A 14,889-nucleotide genomic window follows, 5' to 3' on the forward strand; every position below is an offset into this window, starting at 1 on the left:
TATTTATTATGTCTTCAGCTAAAATCAATGATACAGATACATTTGGTCCTGGAGATGATGATGAAATCCAGTTTGATGATATTGGAGATGATGACGAAGACATTGATGATGTAAGTAATGGACAAAACCTTGTTCTTTGTTTGTTTGCTTTGTTTGTGAATTATCTACAGAGAAACAAGGTCTTTCCTCAGCTTTCTTTAATGTAGGAGTGTTGAACACTTTAAGTATATATTAAGACCACTGTCTGAATTTGAGTATTCATTATTGTTCAGAAACCAGGTAGTCAGATGTTTTACACTTTAAAAAACCTTATAGTCCTTTGAAACATCTTTCTAAAAGAGCATTATTAGCTCTAACAGTGGGCAGTCCATAGTGAAAACTTGCTTAAGTGAGAATGTCTGCTGCTATTAAGAAATGCAGCAGTTTGAGAATGTGTCTTCTCAATGAAATATTAGTAGGTTAACAGAAGAATCTTGTTTGAACCAGCTTGCTCAAGGATTGAAATTGCAAAATACTCCCAAATGGAGGTTTGTTGTCAAGTTATATTATGGGGATTATTTTATCAGATACCACTGTTTGTTTTGTGGAAAATGATTGCTTTCTTACTAATAAAGCTTAAGTATAACAAAAGTAATAAATGTCTCACTGTTCTGGTTTTATTTTATTTAAATAAAATTCATTTTGATTTTCTTGGAATGTGTATGAAATAATTAGGATGGTGGTATGTCCTGCATTTATAGCAGGCTTAGTCTTTTTATTCTTTAATACCTCTTTGAAAGGTAGTTAAGAAACCATGAATGAGTGTTTGATTTGATACTTAGAATTTAAGAATATGTAGAGTATTTGTTTCTGACAAATACTGTGTGGTGCAATTAGCAAAGTTGTTCAAAAATACAAAGCCAGTCTTCAGGAAGTCTAAGTTGAGCACCACAAGCGATACTGATGCTCATGCGACATTGGTAGTCACCGATCTAGAGCAGGGATCTCCAGATCTTTTAATCACCAACAAACACCTGTATTAAGAGCATTTTCAGACATTCACAAAAGTTGAGAGTTTCTAATGTCGAGGGTATACTGTATGTACCATCAAGATTAAACAATTTCCATTTTTCTATACTTGATCTATCACATCACATCAGTCCTTTTGTTCATTTACAGATCCATATTTTTTAATTGAGCCATATTATTTTTAATATATTTTCAAACCATTCAGATTACTCCATGAGTTAAAGAAATATTGAGTACATACCTTCAATGTAGATTTTTTTTTTTTTTAAGATTTTATTTATTTATTTGATAGAGAGAGAGATCACAAGTAGGCAGAGAGGCAGGCAGAGAGAAGAGGAAGCAGGCTCCCCGCGGAGCAGAGAGCCCGATGCGGGGCTCAATCCCAGGACCCTGAGACCACGACCCGAGCTGAAGGCAGCGGCCTAATCCACTGAGCCACCCAGGCGCCCCTTCAATGTAGATTTTTACCAGATTTTTTTTACTGTGCATTTATATGCATTTTAAACATGAAATGCTGTATCAAAGTTGTGTACATTTTAAAGCATACCCAGAAGTAGGAAATGAACAAGGATGAGAAACAAATATTGTTCTGCTATATTTTTCATGTACTTCCTTTGGGGAGCCTGAGCCAGAGGATTCTTATGACTAAATTAATTTTTTGACAGTGGAGTGATTATTTTCTGTGCCCAGACTTAACATACAGTTGTGTTTTGTATTAAGTACATTTGAACATTGTGACAACTGTGGTGGAATTGAAGGCTGGGTGGGAGCTGAACTGTAGTGTATATGTAAATATGAAGAGGAGACTTGGTTTAGTACCACAGTTTTCTGTTTTTAAGATAATTTATGCTGCCACATGTCCATTCCTACTTGCAAAATACAAGATTTATAATCACTAGCATAAAAAGAAAGAAGGTGATTCTAAACTATACTAAGAACAATGGTATAATCTACAATGCTCAAAGAGTTCATAAAAACTTACTGGCAGCAGATAGTAATTGAGAAAAATTCTGTATGTGTTTGAATTTTTCATTCAAAAGAATATAAATATTTTCCATAGAGTGTAAAGGGGTCCTTAATATGTAATAGACGATTTATTGTGTTGTAAGAATTATTCTTTTCCATGGATTTCATGTTCTTTTCACTTACAAATCTGAACTGAACTCAGAGTTTGTCAGGATTATTCTACAATTTTGATTTTGGCCAGCACCTGTTAAGAAGACTAAAACTTCATTTAGTATGAATTTAGTTTGTTAAGACACACTGATTTATTTTCACTGTTTTAAAGTATTATATTTCTCTAAAACTGATGAAACTGAGTTACTTTAAGTGAAAATTTAACACTTTATTCATTCAGTGTAATTGAATTTAGGAATAAAACTACAATTATAATTCACTGCTGTCAATAGAAACAAGTCATTCCCACATGACTATTTTATTCTAGTTAATAGGTGTTTTGAATAAATTGCCTTATCATTTTTGATAAAGCCTTTTTCCACCTAGTCTGTTTACAGTCTTCTCTATATTCTAGTTATCTAGATGTTTTCTAAGATTTTTGACATAATTTAAGAAAGGTAGAAGTCAAGAGATGGAGCTATATTTGTATTTATGTACCCATATGTATTTTTATACTAAGTTTGATAACTTAAACATTCTTCTCATCATTTTATGTTGCCACCATCATTAAAAAAAAAGCTTTTCCAAAATGCAGTTTTTAGAACATCGGTTTGAAAAGCAGTTTTCAATTTGTTAGATTATTAGTTGCAAAAATTCAGTGTTAGGTGACCTAATTATTTTTACATTGGACGTATTGATGTATTTAGTTGATAGTATTTTTACCTCATGTGTATAGAAAATTTCTCTAGAACAACTTTTGATGGTAAAATAAGTAGAGTATTTTTTTTATTTTACAGAACAGGTTGTGTTAAATATGTCACTTATTGTCAAAAGTCATATGCGTTGTGACCCATATTTTTGGGCTTTATGAACAATTAAATTACAATGTATAAATGAAAAACTAATTTTATAGTAAGTTCTGTTAAACTAAACCCTTCTTAAAGCCTTATCTGGGTTTTACCAAAGGGGAAGAAAGTAACCACTACTAAGAAATATAATAAAATGTGTTATTGAGTATACTTTGTCCTTACTTTGTGTTATTGATGTATTTTATTGTATGTACCAACTTGCATGTATATTTTACTAGGAATTTAGATTATAACCTTACTGTTTGACATTTTGTTTATTTCAAAATTATCAATTAATAAGGTAAAATTAAGGATGAGGCTAGTTAAAAACTACCTACCGTTAAACTTTAACACAACTTCAATGGAAAAAATTCAAGTAGTTTGTAAAGCATAGCTCTTTTCCTGACAATTTTTCAGCAGTGAGACTTAATGGAAAAAGAAAAAAAAATACACTTTCACCTGGTTACAAAATAATAAATGTAAGAAGTATAAAGGAGGTTTCACATGGTTTCATCTCACTTTACCATAATTTTACTTCGTAAGTGCGACATCCTGAGCCAACTCCCAATGCTAGAATACACATATAATTAAATCTAAAAATAAGAAATGAAAATGCATAAATGTAGTTCATGGTTTTTATTCTGTGAAGTTCCTGAACATTTATGTAGGTGGAATGTATCTGAGACTGAGGACTAATTTAGAATACTTCTAAGAAACTAGCTCTGAAGAATTTATGTAGGGATTGTCCTCAAGGGTGATCAGAACTTGCCAAAACATGTAACTTTTTGTAAATAAAAGTATATTGAATTTACATATCCTCCAACATTTTGCCAAGGATGTCAGAACCTCTCTATATGACGCAGTTCATGTTAGGTGGAGAGCCACTCAAAACATATTTTTTCCTACATACTTCGTCTAACAAATACAGTTTAAAGAATTTCTTTAAGTCCAATTACCCTACCAGTTTGTGTTTGCTAATTGTTAATGGTCCAATTGCACCCTCCCCCAAAATTCCCTAACCTCTAATGATGATATTCGTATTAGAGGAGTGGCCTTTAGGAAGTTTTAGGGTCAGCGGTTAAAAAAAAAAGACATAAGGGGTACCTTCAACAGAATCCAAACCATACTGGCATGCTCATCATGGACTTCCAGTTTACAGCTGTGAGAAAGAAATTTCTGTTGTTACAAGCCCCCAGTCTATAGTATTTTGTTACATAGCCTGAAAGGACCAAGATTCTGATACTATTTTTCCCTTGCTTGTCAGGAACATCCCAGCATAGTGTTTCATCTTGAAAGTTATAAAATCAGATTTATTAGTTGGATTAAAGTTGTAGCTCAGGTATAGCATCATGGAAGTTATTTCAATAAAATTCATGTAGAAATTTTCTAGGTATATGATTATATTTCAAAAAAGGAGTGGAAGTTGAAAGAAATGAAAAGCTGTTAAATTCTCTGATTTCCACAACACCATGGTATAGTCTGTCCGGAAAGGAAATCAAAATATTGAAAGCCAAGAAAAACAACATTCATAGTGATGTGGCACTGAACAACCTTTGTTAAGAGGTTGTACAATGATTTGTAGGGTTGCATTTTCATACAGTTTACTCCACTTGTATTTAGAGTAAAAATACATTGTATGTTTAGGGTGGCTAGTAATCCATTTGTGTAGAAAGACTGGAGACAGTTGACTGTTGACTTTCTTTTTTTAAACATCCAAACTAAAAAACTCTCTTAAGGATTCTATAAACTGTGCATTATGATGGGCAATTTTGTACTTTTATTAACAAATGGCCATTGGTTTTCTTGGGATCAAGCTAAACATAATTGCTTACAAAGTGTAATTGGTGACTTAATTCAACCTGTTTTGAGTTAAGTAGTCTTTATGCTGTCAGTATTCACAAATAGGTAAATACGTTTTGAATGAAACACTTTGATTTATTTTTCATAAATTTATCTGTATTTTATACAGATTTTAATGACTAGTCTCAGTTAACCTAACAGAATGAAAAACGTTTTTACTCTTTTCTAATTGTAGTAAATATAACATAAAATTTACTATCACAGCCATTTTTAAATTTATAGTTCAGTGGTATTAAATAGAGTCACATTGCCAAACCACCATTACCACCATCAATGCCCATATAATTCTTTTCGTCTTCTAAAACTGAAATTTTACCCATTAAATGGTAATTCATCATACTCATCCAAAGTCCTACTGGCAACCATCGTTATACCTACTACCCTTGTGATTTTGACTATTCTAAATACCTTATAAAACTGGAATACGGGGTGGTGGTGCCTGGGTGGCCCAGTGGGTTAGAGCCTCTGCCTTTGACTCGGGTCATGATCCCAGGGTCCTGGGATCGAGCCTCTCATCATCGGGCTTTCTGCTCAGCAGGGAGCCTGCTTCCTCCTCTCTCTCTGCCTGCCTCTCTACTTGTGATACCTGTCAAATAAATAAAATCTTTTTTAAAAACCTAGAATATGGTATTTGCGTTTGTGCCTAGTTTATTTCAGTTAGCATAATGTCCTCAAGGTTAATCCTTGTTGCAGTTTATGTCACAGTTTCCTCCTGTTCACAGGCTGCATAAATGATTCATTGAATGTGCATACAACATTTTTCTTAAGCCATTTATCTGTTAGAGAAAGCTTGGATTGTGTCCATGTTTTAACTATTGTCAATAATGCTCCTATGAACATTGGTATATAGGGAGGGTCTTTTGAGACTGTTCAGTTTCTTTGGATATATAATGAAACAAACTGCAGGATCATACCACAGGCTTTTGTTTTGTTTTCTTTTGTATTGCTTCTTGCTTGTTTGTTTCCATAACTTGCAGAGCAGCAGATGCACAATTTTACGTTCACATCAATAGTGCACGAAGGTTCCAGTTTCTCCACATACTCTCCAATTTTTTTTTTCGTTTATTTGTTTATTTACAGCATAACAGTGTTCATTGTTTTGGCATCACACCCAGTGCTCCATGCAGTACGTGCCCTCCCTATTACCCACCACCTGGTTCCTCAACCTCCCACCCCCACCCCCGCTGCCCCTTCATAACCCTCTGGTTGTTTTTCAGAGTCCATAGTCTCTCATGGTTCATCTCCCCTTCCAGTTTCCCTCAACTCCCTCTCCTCTCCATCTCCCCATGTCCTCCATGTTCTTTGTTATGCTCCACAAATAAGTGAGACCATATGATACTTGACTCTCTCTGCTTGACTTATTTCGCTCAGCATAATTTCTTCCAGTCCCATCCATGTTGCTACAAAAGTTGGGTATTCGTCCTTTCTGTTGGAGGCATAATACTCCATTGTGTATATGGACCACATCTTCTTATCCATTCATCCGTTGAAGGGCATCTTGGTTCTTTCCACAGTTTGGCGACCGTGGCCATTGCTGCAATAAACATTGGGGTACAGATGGCCCTTCTTTTCACTACATCTGTATCTTTGGGGTAAATACCCAGCAGTGCAATTGCAGGGTCATAGGGAAGCTCTATTCTTAATTTCTTGAGGAATCTCCACACTGTTCTCCAAAGTGGCTGCACCAACTTGCATTCCCACCAACAGTGGAAGAGGCTTCCCCTTTCTCCACATCCTCTCCAACACACGTTTCCTATCTTGCTAATTTTGGCCATTCTAACTGGTGTTAGGTGGTATCTCAATGTTGTTTTAATTTGAGTCTCCCTGATGGCTAATGATGATGAACATTTTTTCATGTGTCTGATAGCCATTTGTATGTCTTCGTTGGAGAAGTGTCTGTTCATATCTTCTGCCCATTTTTTGATATGATTATCTGTTTTGTGTGTGTTGAGTTTGAGAAGTTCTTTATAGATACTGGATATCAACCTTTTGTCTGTACTGTCATTTGCAAATATCTTCTCCCATTCCATGGGTTGCCTTTTTGTTTTGTTGACTGTTTCCTTTGCTGTGCAGAAACTTTTGATCTTGATGAAGTCCCAAAAGTTCATTTTTGCTTTTGTTTCCTTGGCCTTTGGAGACATATCTTGAAAGAAGTTGCTGTGGCTGATATCGAAGAGGTTACTGCCTATGTTCTCCTCTAGGATTCTGATGGATTCCTGTCTCACATTGAGGTCTTTTATCCATTTCGAGTTTATCTTTGTGTACGGTGTAAGAGAATGGTCGAGTTTCATTCTTCTACATATCACTGTCCAGTTTTCCCAGCACCATTTATTGAAGAGACTGTCTTTTTTCCATTGAATATTTTGTACTGTTTTGTTCAAGATTATTTCACCATAGAGTTGAGGGTCCATATCTGGGCTCTCCACTCTATTCCACTGGTCTATGTGTCTGTTTTTATGCCAGTACCACGCTGTCTTGGTGATCACAGCTTTGTAGTAAAGCTTGAAATCGGGTAACGTGATGCCGCCAGTTTTGTTTTTGTTTTTCAACATTTCCTTAGCAATTCGGGGTCTCTTCTGATTCCATACAAATTTTAGGATTATTTGCTCCAGCTCTTTGAAAAATACTGGTGGAATTTTGATCGGAATGGCATTAAAAGTATAGATATCTCTAGGCAGTATAGACATTTTAACAATGTTTATTCTTCCAATCCAAGAGCATGGAACAGTCTTCCATCTTTTTGTGTCTTCTTCAATTTCTTTCATGAGTGTTCTGTAGTTCCCCGAGTACAGGTCCTTTACCTCTTTGGTTAGGTTTATTCCCAGGTATCTTATGGTTCTTGGTGCTATAGTAAATGGAATCGATTCTCTAATTTCCCTTTCTGTATTTTCATTGTTAGTGTATAAGAAAGCCACTGATTTCTGTACATTGACTTTGTATCCTGACACGTTACTGAATTGCTGTATGAGTTCTAGTAGTTTGTGGGTGGAGTCTTTGGGGTTTTCCATATAAAGAATCATGTCATCTGCGAAGAGAGAGTTTGACTTCTTCCTTGCCAATTTGGATACCTTTGATTCCTCTTTGTTGTCTGATTGCCGCTGCTAGAACTTGTAATACTATGTTGAACAAGAGTGGTGAGAGTGGGCATCCTTGTCGTGTTCCTGATCTCAACGGGAAGGCTGCAAGCTTTTTCCCATTGAGGGTGATATTTGCTGTGGGTCTTTCATAGATAGATTTTATGAAGTTCAGGAATGTTCCCTCTATCCATATAATTGAAATATTTTAATCAGGAACGGATGCTGGATTTTGTCCAATGTTTTTTCTGCATCAATTGAGAGGACCATGTGGTTCTTCTCTCTTCTCTTACTGATTTGTTCTATCACATTGATTGATTTGCGAATGTTGAACCAACCTTGCAACCCAGGGATGAATCCCACCTGGTCATGGTGGATAACCTTTTCAATGTGCTGCTGGATCCTGTTTGCTAGGATCTTGTTCAGAATCTTTGCTACCATATTCATCAGTGATATTGGTCTGAAATTCTCCTTTTTGGTAGGGTCTTTGCCTGGTTTGGGGTTCAGAGTAATGCTGGCTTCATAAAAAGAGTCTGGAAGTTTCCTTCTGCTTCAATTTTTTTGGAACAGCTTCAGGAGAATTGGTGTTATTTCTTCTTTGAAAGTTTGGTAGAATTCCCCAGGGAATACGTCAGGTCCTGGGCTCATGTTTTTGGAGAGGTTTTTGATCACTGCTTCAATCTCATTACTAGATATCGGTCTATTCAGGTTGTCAATTTTTCCTGGTTTAATTTTGGGAGTTTGTAGTTTTCCAGGAATGCATCCATTTCATAGAGGTTGCTTAGCTTATTGGCATATAACTGTTGGTAATAATTTCTGATGATTGTTTCTATTTCCTTGGTGTTAGTTGTGATCTCTCCCTTTTCATTCATAATTTTATTAATTTGGGCTTTCTCTCTTTTCTTTTGGATTAGTGTGGCCAATGGTTTATCGATCTTATTGATTCTTTCAAAAAGCTCAACACACACAAAACAGATAATCATATCAAAAAATGGGCAGAAGATATGAACAGACACTTCTCCAATGAAGACATACAAATGGCTATCAGACACATGAAAAAATGTTCATCATCACTAGCCATCAGGGAGATTCAAATTAAAACAACACTGAGATACCACCTAACACCAGTTAGAATGGCCAAAATTAGCAAGACAGGAAACAACGTGTGTTGGAGAGGATGTGGAGAAAGGGGAAGCCTCTTCCACTGTTGGTGGGAATGCAAGTTGGTGCAGCCACTTTGGAGAACAGTGTGGAGATTCCTCAAGAAATTAAGAATAGAGCTTCCCTATGACCCTGCAATTGCACTGCTGGGTATTTACCCCAAAGATACAGATGTAGTGAAAAGAAGGGCCATCTGTACCCCAATGTTTATTGCAGCAATGGCCACGGTCGCCAAACTGTGGAAAGAATCAAGATGCCCTTCAACGGATGAATGGATAAGAAGATGTGGTCCATATACACAATGGAGTATTATGCCTCCAACAGAAAGGACGAATACCCAACTTTTGTAGCAACATGGATGGGACTGGAAGAAATTATGCTGAGCGAAATAAGTCAAGCAGAGAGAGTCAAGTATCATATGGTCTCACTTATTTGTGGAGCATAACAAAGAACATGGAGGACATGGGGAGATGGAGAGGAGAGGGAGTTGAGGGAAACTGGAAGGGGAGATGAACCATGAGAGACTATGGACTCTGAAAAACAACCAGAGGGTTATGAAGGGGCAGCGGGGGTGGGGGTGGGAGGTTGAGGAACCAGGTGGTGGGTAATAGGGAGGGCACGTACTGCATGGAGCACTGGGTGTGATGCCAAAACAATGAACACTGTTATGCTGTATATAAACAACAAAAAACAAACAAACAAACAAAAAACCAGCTTCTAGTTTCATTGATACGTTCTACTGTATCTCTGGTTTCTACCTCATTGATCTCTGCTCTAATCTTGATTATTTCCCTTCTTGCATGTGGAGTTGGTTTGATTTGTTGTTGATTCTCCAGTTCTTTAAGGTGTAGAGACAGCTGGTGTATTCTGGATTTTTCAGTGTTTTTGAGGGAGGCTTGGATGGCTATGTATTTCCCTCTTAGAACCGCCTTTGCTTTATCCCATAGGTTTGGACCAAAGTGTCTTCATTCTCATTGGTTTCCATGAATTGTTTCAGTTCATCTTTGATCTCCTGGTTGATCCAAGCATTCTTAAGCAAGGTGGTCTTTAGCTTCCAGGTGTTTGAGTTCCTTCTGAACTTTTCCTTGTGTTTGAGTTCCAGTTTCAAAGCATTGTGATCTGAGAATATGCAGGGAATAATGTCAGTCTTTTGGTATCGGTTGAGTCCTGCTTTGTGACCGAGTATGTGCTCTATTCTGGAGAAGGTTCCATGTGCACTTGAGAAGAATGAGTATCTGTTGTTTTAGGGTGGAATGTTCTGTATACATCGATGAAGTCTATCTGGTCCAATGTTTCATTCAATGCTATTTCTTTATTAATTTTCTGCTTCGATGATCTGTCTATTTCTGAGAGAGGCATATTAAGATCTCCTACTATTATTGTATTCCTATCAATATGACTCTTTATCTTGATTAATAGTTTTCTTATGTAATTGGGTGCTCCCATATTGGGGGCATAGATATTCACAATTGTTAGATCATCTTGGCAGTTAGTCCCTTTAAGAATTATGTAGTGTCCTTCTGTATCTCTGACTACAGTCTTTAGTTTAAAATCTAATTTATCTGATATGACAATCGCTACCCCGGCCTTCTTTTGAGGCCCATTGGCATGAAAGATGGTTCTCCATCCCTTCACTTTCAGTCTGGGTGTATCCTTAGGTTCAAAATGGGTCTCTTGTAGACAACATATGGATGGGTCCTGTCGTTTTATCCAATCTGCAACCCTGTGTCGTTTTATGGGTGCATTTAGGCCATTTACATTGAGAGTGATTATTGAGAGATAGGTTTTTATTGACATCGTGTTGCCTTTGAAGTTTTTCTGTCTGTAGATTGTTTCTATATTTCTGTTCAATGATATTCTTAGGATTTTTTTCTCTTTTATAGGACCCCCCTTAATATTTCCTGCAGTGTCGGCTTGGTGGTTGCATAGTCTTTTAAGCCTTGCCGGTCTTGAAAACTCTTTATCTCTCCATCCATTTTAAATGTCAGTCTTGCTGGATAGAGTATTCTTGGTTGCATGTTCTTCTCCTTTAGTACTCTGAATATATTTTGCCAGCCCTTCCTGGCTTGCCAGGTCTCTGTGGAAAGGTCTGATGTTATTCTAATGGGCTTTCCTCTGTACATAAGGAGCTTTTTTGTCCTAGCTGCTTTTAAGAGGGTCTCTCTTGAAACATAATTCCTCATTCTAACTATAAGGTGTCTTGAGGACTTTTGAGAATTTAAAATCTTAGGAGGAAATCTCTCTGCCTCTAGTACATGAACGTTGTTTCCATTCATGAGATTGGGAAAATTTTCATAGACAACTTCTTCCACTCTATCTCCTAGACTTCTTTCTTTTTCCTCCCCTTCAGGGATTCCAATAATTCTGATGTTGGAACGTTTCGTGGCATCGTTTATTTCCCTGATTCTGTTTTCGTGGCTTCTGAGCTGTTTGTTCCAGACTTCCTCCTGATCCTTTCTCTGTATCTGTTTGTCCTCCAGATCACTAATTCTATCTTCTGTCTCAGTTACCCTAGCTTTTAGAGAATTTAGATTAGATTGGAACTCATTGAGAGCATTTTGAACATCATCCCTGGTGGCTTTCAGTTCTGCCATAACATTGTGAACATCATCCCTGGTGGCTTTCAGTTCTGCCCTAATCAATTCTGTTTGGTCATCCATGGCTTTCTCCAACCTAGCTATTGCCTGGATAATTGTTAGCCTGAAATCCCTTTCCGACATATTGTCTATGTCGATAGCCATTAGCTCTGTTGCAGAAGGCCCATCCTCTGTATTTTTCTTCTGTTGGGTATTCCTCCTCCTAGTCATTTTGGAAAGAGATGACTGAAGAGATGCAGCTGGACTTACCGATTGTGGTGCAGTCAATGTGCACCCTGGAACGCTTCTGTGCAATCAGGATTCCCCATCCAAATGAGAGAAAAAAGAAAAGAAAAAGAAATAGAGAAGAAGAAAGAAAAAAAGGGGAAAGAAAAAAGGAAAAAGAGAGAGAGAGAGAGAGAGGAAAAAAAGGGAAGATAAAAGGGAAGGCTCAGCCCAAATGGGCCACAAGGTAAGATTTTTGAAGTATACAAACAAAAACAGACAAACAAAAAGACTGATAAAAGTATATGACAAGAAAAAAAAATATATATATAAGCAAAAAAAAGGGAAGAACCTCATCAGAAAGAACCCCAAGTATAAGATTTATATATTATCAGGACAAACACAAATTCAGAGAAACACTGACAGAAGGAAAAATTGGGAGAGTGGTTATAAATTCTCAGTGTGGGTGAGGAAGGTTATTTTGATTCTTCCTGAAGGTATCTTGATGTTTTTGTTAAGGGACTCAACTTTCCTAAGTTACAGGGGGATTAGAAACTGGTTTGTCTATAGGGATAGCATTGATTGGGGAAATGGGATTCCCTTGAGGTTTAACTCTATATGTATAGTAGAAAATAAAAATTAAAAAAGAATAAACTAGACTAAACTAAGTAAAATTAAAAAAGAATTAAAAAAATAGAAAAGCAAAAGAAAAACACGGGTGTATGTATCAAAAAGTTCAGGTTAGAAGGTTATTAAAGAATTTGATGTACTGGACATCTCAGTGTGGTGGTAAATAGGTTAAAAAATTATCTGTATGTATAAAAAAAAAGAACCCGAATATTGGTAAAGAGTTAAAAATAAAAGTTGTATTTATGAAGTAGTGGTGGTTGTTCTCTTGTAGTCTTTTTTTTTTTTTTTCTTCCTTCCCGGTTGATTTTCTGGGGGAGGGGCCTGCCATGTGGGTTTTCAGACAATGATGTTTCCTGAGTTATGTCCTCCAGCTCCCCTCAAGGGAGTGATCTCTGAGGAAACTGTTTTTTTTTTTCAGCTTTTTGTTCTCTGGGGGTTTTTATGTTCTTTCATCTGCTTTCTCTCACCTTGACAGCTTTTGATGGTTTTTGGAGGTTTAGAGGAGAGCAAAGTGCACCCCGACCTCCCTCTCAGAGAGAAGCCCCAGAATGTTTTGGAAATGCTGCTGGCAGAGTCGGTTCTGAGTCACTGTCCCTGGGGATGCAGGAGCTCCTCGTTGTACCCAAAACCAGGGCAGCGGTGGCTGTCTAGGCAGCTCCAGACCGCCAGAGAGGTTCTGAGCAGAGATCGCACACTGAGATTTTCCTGCTGTCCCGGGCTGGGAATGTCAGGTTTTTCCGGATGCCAGAGCTCCAGGCTAGCGCCTATGAGCACCTATCCCAAGGGAGGGTGTGGGCGCGCGTGTTTCCGGATTGCCGTCTGGCCAGGCTCCCAGTCCCTCACGGGAGCCAGACCCCACTCGTTCTGGGGCGCACTGGCGTTCAGGCGCACTGGTGGCTCAGGGACGGAGACCTGATTTCTCCACTGCACTCTCTCTGGCTCAGCGCCAGGGGAGGCTGTCCTGGGTCGGGGGACTTAGGTCCCTGACCCTAACCGCCCAGGTTCCCACTATTACCCCCCACGATCCTTTGCTCTTTGTTTTTTGAGTGCTTTCAACCAGACTCCAAGTTAATGCTGGTCCCCAGATGCAGAGCACTCTCGTGTTGGGGTATTACTTTCCAATCCGTCACCTCTGGTGGCTCCCTCCCCCTTTTGTTTATCTTCCGATATCAGTCCGATGCTCCCAGTCTGCTTTACCTGCCACTGGCGTCTTCTGCTCCTGTAGAGATCCAGACGTGTATAATTCTGATCTCAGGCTGATTTCATGGGTGGTCGGAGTTCTTTGGTAGGTAATCAGCTCACTTTAGGGTACAGGTTGAAATGGTGCCTCCTCCTACTTCCCCGCTATCTTGACTCCTCCTACCTCCATACTCTCCAATTTTTGCTATGTTTTTTGTTTGTTTTAAAATATATATCCTGGATGTGAAATGGTTATCTAATTTGGATTTGCATTTATCTAATTATTAGTTACAGTAAGCATCTTTGCAAATGTTTATCTGCCATTTCTATATCTTGGAGAAATGTCTATTCTCCTGAATTATTATTAACGTATAATGTATTATTTGCCCCAGGGGCAAAGGTCTGTGAATCATCAGGTTTACACATTTCACAGCAGGTACATACATACACATACATACCCTCCCCAGTGTCCATCACTCAGCCACCATATCCTTCCCCACAACCCGCCCCCCCCAGCAACCCTCAGTTTGTTTTGTGAGATTAAGAGTCTTAATGGTTTTTCTCCCTCCTGATTCTATCTTGTTTCATTTTTTTCTTCTTTACCAGCCTCCAGCTCCCTGCCCAGCCTCTCAAATTCCTCATATCATGGAGATCATATGATAATTGTCTTTCTCTGATTGACTTATTTTGCTCAGCAAAATACCCTCTAGTTCTATCCACATTCCTTGGCAAATGGCAAGATGTCATTTCTTTTGGTGGCTGTGTACTATCCCGTTGTACCACATGTGTACTATCCCATTGTACCACATATACCACATGTTTGTCCATTAATCTGTTGATGGACATCTAAGGTTCTTTCCGTAGTTTCTCTACTGTGAATATTGCTGCTATGAACATTCGGGTGCATGTGCCCCTTCAGATCACTTACATTTGTACCCTTAGGGAAAATACCCAGTAGTGTGATTGCTGGGTTGTAAGGTCACTCTATTTTAAACTATTTTAATTTATTTATTTTAATTTCTTTTAGGTGTACCAGAATTCATTATGTACCAACCCAATATTCCATGCAATACATGCCCTCCATAATATCCACCACCAGGCTCACCCAATCTCCCATTACACCCCACCTCTTCAAAACCCTCGGATTGTTTTTCAGAGTCCACATCCTCTCGTGGTTCATCACCCACTCCAATTTCCCCAAACTCCCTTCTC

General features: G+C 38.0%; 1 protein-coding gene across 1 annotated transcript in view; it reads left to right on the top strand.

Annotated features, from left to right (window-relative positions):
- LOC123935880 (eukaryotic translation initiation factor 1A, Y-chromosomal-like) overlaps window positions 1-14,889 on the top strand; it is a gene marked incomplete at its 5' end in the record, with an annotated part of 76,050 nt that overhangs the window by 6,037 nt on the left and 55,124 nt on the right. Inside the window, one exon of the mRNA XM_045996718.1 lies at window positions 19-110. Within this exon, the coding sequence (XP_045852674.1) occupies window positions 19-110 (92 nt within the window). The remainder of the gene's footprint in view (window positions 1-18; window positions 111-14,889) is intronic.

Source organism: Meles meles, chromosome Y (genome assembly GCF_922984935.1).
Source record: "Meles meles chromosome Y, mMelMel3.1 paternal haplotype, whole genome shotgun sequence".
Lineage (NCBI taxonomy): Eukaryota > Metazoa > Chordata > Mammalia > Carnivora > Mustelidae > Meles > Meles meles.